Source organism: Zingiber officinale, chromosome 7A (assembly GCF_018446385.1).
Source record: "Zingiber officinale cultivar Zhangliang chromosome 7A, Zo_v1.1, whole genome shotgun sequence".
NCBI classification, from domain to species: Eukaryota; Viridiplantae; Streptophyta; class Magnoliopsida; order Zingiberales; family Zingiberaceae; genus Zingiber; species Zingiber officinale.
In genome coordinates, this window is record NC_055998.1 from 106,452,957 (window position 1) to 106,459,619 (window position 6,663).

Genomic DNA, 6,663 nt, shown 5'->3' on the forward strand with positions numbered 1-6,663 from the left:
TTATCTGAACCCCCAATTTGATGTTTAAATTTTAATTTACTATGTCTCCTCGATAATAGTGCAATAGTAAAATGTCTTCTTAGTTTTTAAGATGCCTAATGAATTTTTTTATATATATGCTAGGTTGATCGCGAATGAAAATTTTTCATAAAGTCACAGGATTAGTTGGCGTACAACTTAAAAAAATTTAATTCACTTTGTGAATGAATTAAATAGTATAATACTCTAATTATCAAACAAAATGATTAAGTAATGAGATCGTAGGCAAGAGAAACTAAACCAAAACCAAACAATTGCACTTTGAATTTTGATTATTGATTTTTATTGGGCTCCGATGCTTCAAATCGTATCGGCCCATTATGTTAAACCGATGCCTAGTTATGTTAATGAAGTGGCAGACGGGCAGAGTTTCTGACACTCCCTCGGCTTCCATGGCGGCGGTAACCCGACGAAGCCTCTCTTCTTTCCTCTCGCGAACTCTGCGACCACCACTCTCCCGTTCCCCTCGTCCCTCCCGCTTCCTCGCTACTGTCTTCTCCCCCGAGGTTCGCTGTCCCGCGGGCGTGGTGCCGCAACTCCTTTTGTCCCGGTGGAAGACGACCTCCGGATCGGGGTATTCTCCTCTCAACGACCCTTCCCCTAACTGGAGCAACCGCCCTCCCAAGGAAACCATCCTCCTCGATGGCTGTGACTATGAGCACTGGCTCATCGTCATGGAGTTCCCTCACGACCCGAAGCCCTCCGAGGAGGAGATGATCTCTGCATACGTCAAAACCCTCGCAGATATTGTCGGCAGGTTCGAAAAGAGCTATTTTCTATATAAAGTTTGGATTTTTGTTCTAATAATTTGAAGTCGGTTGCTTTGGATTCAGTGAGGAGGAGGCGAAGAAGAAAATATACTCGGTTTGCACTACAACCTATACGGGATTTGGAGCTTTGATCTCTGAAGAACTTTCTTACAAAGTTAAAGGTATTGGTTTGAGGGATTTTATTTGTTTGTCAGAGAAACCATTGTATTTTTTTTCCTTATGAAAAATTCATTTCATTTGACTGTCGGTTGCAGGATTGCCTGGAGTTCTCTGGGTTTTGCCTGATTCTTATCTGGATGTACCCAATAAGGACTATGGAGGTTGTTATTCAGTCTTTGTTCTCAAATCTCATTTACTTGATTTTGTATCTTCACGTGAATAACTTGCCAGCCTTTGTTTCTTTTCCAATCAGTTGCTGTTTGTATCGTGATAGTTATCTTCGAATGGTGCAGGTGATCTATTTGTTGATGGTAAGGTCATACATAGACCACAATTTTGGTTCAATGAGAGGCAGCAAACAAGGAGCAAACCTCGACCTAGGTATGACAGGCGGCGCGAGACAATACAAGTTGAAAGAGGAGAGCCAATGCAGAGAGGGGGGTGGAGACAAGACCAAAGCCAACCTAGTTCACACCAGATGCCTGATAATTCACCACAAGGACACCCTAGTATGCAGCAAGGGGTTCAAAATGGGCAGCCAAGAGAAGTAAATTAAGGTTTGATAAAACCTTTATGTTAGGTCTGATAAAACTTTTATTTTAGGTCGGATAAAACTTTTATTTTTTTGTGTAGTCTTGGAAATATATTTCATGCCTTCATATGAAGTGCTCTTATCTATATGATTTGTGACGGCTTGGAAACTATGTTCTAATGTTAATCTGATGTAAGATTTGCTTATGTTCTTCTCAATAATTTCATCTTGGTGTAGAAGTTCTGAAAAGCAAATTTTTAACCCAAATTCTCAAATGTGTGGTAAAGATAGAATCACATTTGCCATATGTTTCATAGGGCTCTGAGCGGATTATATTCTTTTGGTTAGCTCTACTTTTCTTAGTTGAGTTGTGCTGTCTGCTTGTTTTATCCATACCTTCATCTAAAATATGGTTTCTAGTGGTGCAAAAGCTTTCGATTCAGTTGAGATTACAAGGATTAAACTGAATACATACTGCATTTTGCTTCCTAATGGTTAATACATCTGGTGCTCAATTGTTCTAGGATCTAAAAGTAGTATTTGTACATAGCCACCAGAGGAATCCAATGTTCTATTCCTAAAAATAGTTTATTGTTAACTTCTGTCACGCCCCGGGGGGGGGGGGGGGTCTCATGTACGGGTGACAATATGAAACATTACTACATACAAAATATACATCAGCCACATTCGGCTGGAATATATACACAATAGAAATAATATAATCACGCAATTAATATACTCAGCCAACCTGGCTGGACATAAATGAATAAAAACAACCACACAGTTAACAACAACCCACATGACTGGAAACATGCACAGCGGAAGATACAAAATAATACGAACGTAAAACCAACAACGACACTAACAAAAATATCTGCAACCACCAGACTAGACTCCAAAAATTCACATCGACTCATTGAAAAGCAAAATACACAAAATCAACATACCATCCAAACAATACTAAAACAAAACAAGAAAACTATCTTCGAGTGTGACGTGGGACTGGCAACCGACATCTCTCCAAGCATCCATGACTCATCTACTTGTTACTTGGCGAAAGAAAATCATTTTGCGAGGTGGTGAGTATTGGAACTCAGCGGGTAAAGAAAGATAGTGCATGAACATAATGTACAAATAGAAATTGGGCCAAGAGTATATAGTCTCATAAAAGGAAATAGCAGATACTAAAATAGAATCAAAACAAATGCTCATACCTGAAACCATATCCTAGGCTAGGTATAGTAGGTTAGAACTGGTACTACTCTGCTACAGTACTGCTCATAACTACAGAGGTAATAAGCAAGGTATATACAAATTTCCAATGACTAAACATCGGCAACGAGAATATATCTCAACACAAGCACATCAGCATATGCGAACAACAGCAGTAACTAAGCAATAACAGCATATATAAACAGCAGCAGCCATAACAAATATAATAACAACAGCGTATGCACGGATGGTCACTCCCGCCCACCTCTCTGCACCATGACCCCTGTATGGTCGAGAGGCCGGGTCAGTGACAGATTGTACACCGCTCCAGCTACCACTCACACGAGTAGTCGAGGGGACAGTTGCATAGTAGCTAACTAGCTACATCTGCGACGGGGTCCCTGCTGCTTGTAACTCCAGCTACCACTCACACATGTGGCCGAGTGCGGCACGACAGGACAAGCGACATCAACTCCAGCTACCACTCTCTCGAGTGGCCGAGGATGCGGCATGCATGCAATGGCATGATGCAAACAATGCAACAGTCATCATATATATATAAGCAGAAACAGGTATGCTACATGAAGCCAGCATGCTCAACATAATATATAAATAAACAACAGTCAAAGCATACAAACATGGTATCTAGTATTTGCTACTGATCATGGACAACAACAAGAGACTGTATGGATATAAAAACGAGTAACTCAAAGGTTTTGAGTGGAAGTATCAAGCATAGGAAAAATTACAAGTGGAGTCAAGGTAAAACAATTCTTATCCAAAATAGCTCATGCACTAAGTTTGAAGAACTAGAGAATCAAAGTAAGAAGTACCCGCCTTTATACGTAGATCATGTCCTTTAGTGTCTTCAAATCAAAGAGCACGTCTCTAGCTCCAATCTACATGTAAGGTGTATCAAGAATCAACTCATGAACCAACCTATCTATTAATTCCCTGTTAATATATTAATCCCTCCATTAATTGAATTATAATTTAATCAAGTGACCTCAATTAATCAATTAATTACCTAATTATTTATTAATCATCTAATCCATCTATTAATCTCAATTAATCAACCTTTAACCATTAATTTAATTTACTTAAATCTATAATCAAGATTATTAATCGATTTAGTGATTAGTTAATCCAAATCTAATTAACATAATTAATCGTCAATTAACGAATAATCTAGGTTAGTCAAGAATCAAAAATTTCGTTTAATTAACCGTTACCCAAAAGTTCAAAACAGGGCTTTGGCTCCTTCTCCTTCTTCGACAGTTTCTTCCCCGACAGCGTGGCAGCTGTCGGTAGTCGGCTGGGATTCTGATCTGGTCGTGCCGAGAAGACGACGACTGGAGATGGTAACGATGGCGCTGGAGGTGACGCTCTGCGGTGGTGGCCTCGGATCGGCTGCATTCGGAGCGTAGCGCTGCCGCACAAGGAAGAGGCATGGCATCAACTCAGATCGCACGGTGACATATCCCATCGAAGAGGGAAGGAGGGAGCCGGCCAGCCGCCAAGCGCCGAAGATGAGGTTTCGGCCTGCCTGCGCGTGACGGTTGTAGTGCATCGCTAGCGGCGGCGTCGATCATCCCCGCGGCGGAATAACACCGTCGTACGCCTGGTGAAGGAGAGACGCGAAGGTCCTCGTCGGTTGAACTCCTCCAGGATGAAACTATCCCCCGTCGGAGTCGGCCTCGATCATCATCCGGCGAAGCTCCTCATCGGAGGTGGGTGGCAGAAGCTCGCGAGTGCCGCGGCGAGCTCCTCAGGCAAGATTTTGTCGTCGTGCTCGAGGTCACCGGAAGCAAAGGAGGAGGAGGAGGAAGAGGTGGAGGGCGGCCTCGGTCGTCCGCGAGCAGTGGCGTCGCCGATCGGGAGTGCAGCGGCGCCGCATCGCGATCACGAGGAAGAAAACACAAACTTCACATTACGAACTTAGGTTTGATTTAATTATAACTTAGGTTTATAAATCAATTAACTCCCATTTTAATTGGATATTTCTAAACAGACTTTCTATCTTACCCATTTATCCCATAAAATCTAAAATGAGTCCTTTAAAATTCATAAAAATTCCAATAAATTTTCTAAAATTCACACGAACTTATTTCCGGATAAATTATCTGACCAATATATTTATTTTCCTTATAATAATTCAATAATATTAAATTCCAAGTATTTACATCTTTATTTATATTTTTGGTATATTACAACTTCTTTTTCGTTTGACATGACCCTCAAAGTTGTTTGCAAGTAGGAAACTGGATGGTTTTGGCCTTTATGTCTTGTTCCAAAAATTTCCTTGTAGTACATGTAGATTTTGCCCAAGGTTTAATATGTTTCGTGCTAGAATTTTGGCCCTCAATCAAAATACGATTTTGGTGTACTATGCCTATTCTTGGCACACTAACGAAACTCAATCGAGATATCATTATTCAATGTAAATTTTTTTTGACACAATTCCTCACACTTTTGATGCATGCTGAAGCGTGTTGGGTATCTGCATGGAATGTATTTTTCGTATGGGCAGCAGATGACTGGTTGAAGTGATCAAACAATATTGGATAATAAATTTTGATCGTGCCACCTTGCACCATTAAATTTTACTATGATTATGTCTACCAACGTTTAGCTTGAAGTGATCATTGTTTAGTTCGTGTATATTAGAAGGGTAAAATATTTCTAGTATAGAAGAAAGAGATGGAATGGCCAGATAAATGAAAATAAAGGTATAGAATGAAAAGAGAAGAAAACGAATAAAATAATTGATGATTCCTAAATATCCTCGTGTTGGGATAGAATTGAAAGCAAAAAAAAGAGATGCAGGCCTTTTCCCATTAAATCAGAGTTCTTTTGTCTTTATATTCATAACTTAGTATGAGTTTGATATCGTAAATTCTTATACATCAGCTGAACTTCCTTTGAATCGAGAGGAATTAAAATAGTTGTCCCTGGGGCAATAGCTAGACTCTCTAATGGATAATCAAGGAACCTAAAAATATTGGTCATTTGGATGAGCCTTTATTAGTGTTTTTCAATTTATCTTGATAGATTAGTTGGTTGGAATAATTGGATAGCTGAATTATTAAAAAATAAAAATAAAATGGAGATTCTTGCCTTTTAGGTAGATAAGATTGCTGAATTTTTAATAATTCTGGTGTTGCGGATAGTTCCTATGAGTGGTTGTGGTCTAGGTGGCCACTGTATTCAATATGTATGCATATTGTCGATTCATTATTCTCCAAATGTTTTTTGCTTCTCCCTAAAGCAAGTTGGAAGTAGTCGTGAGTTAGCTTTTGTGGTTAATAATATTCAATTCAGGTTAGTTTGGCTTTGTTGGTAATTACCTTAATCTTGTCATTCAAGTGAGATGGTAATTCAGATGAAAATAAATTTAGTTCTTGTGATTTCTACTATTGGTTGATGTAGTTAAACAAATTTATCTTGGAAATGCATTTCGTGAACATCATAGATGAATGTGGGGTGTTCTTTTAGGCATTTCTAACGCAACATTTTATCAGAAATTTTGACAATTTTTAGTTATTTTGTTAGAATAAAAAAACCTAACCCAGTTGCATGATTCTCACATCCCAAGATTGTCTTGGCTACAGGATGTTATTTATTTTCTTGCTTGCAGATTGATTAATTGTTTTCTTAGTGCAAAAAAATACTAATAAAATAAATACTCACATTCTCTGGCAAAGATGTTAATCTATTATCAAACGTAGAAATTTAGTATCATCAATATTATGCTTATATGAACACTGTCAAAGGTGTAGAAAATTATTGTGGTAAATTTCTATTGTTTTGAGTTGGTTCAAGGTTGACTCATGCATATAGTCTACTAGAGATTTACACCTTATTATGGGGAAGGAATTGAATTGGGAATGACTAATGCCAGGGGAAAAAAGGGTGACTGGAATTATTTGCAATTATTTCCTTAACAAGGGA

General features: G+C 38.9%; 1 protein-coding gene across 1 annotated transcript; it reads left to right on the forward strand.

Moving 5' to 3' along the window:
- Nucleotides 1–394: 394 nt before the first annotated feature.
- LOC122000350 (multiple organellar RNA editing factor 3, mitochondrial-like) lies at nt 395–1,706 on the forward strand. The gene is made up of 4 exons (XM_042554778.1): nt 395–796; nt 873–970; nt 1,064–1,129; nt 1,262–1,706. Exons 1-4 carry the CDS (start codon nt 432–434, stop codon nt 1,522–1,524), a joined length of 792 nt encoding a protein of 263 aa, XP_042410712.1. The 5' UTR covers nt 395–431; the 3' UTR covers nt 1,525–1,706.
- The last annotated feature ends 4,957 nt before the right edge of the window (nt 1,707–6,663 follow it).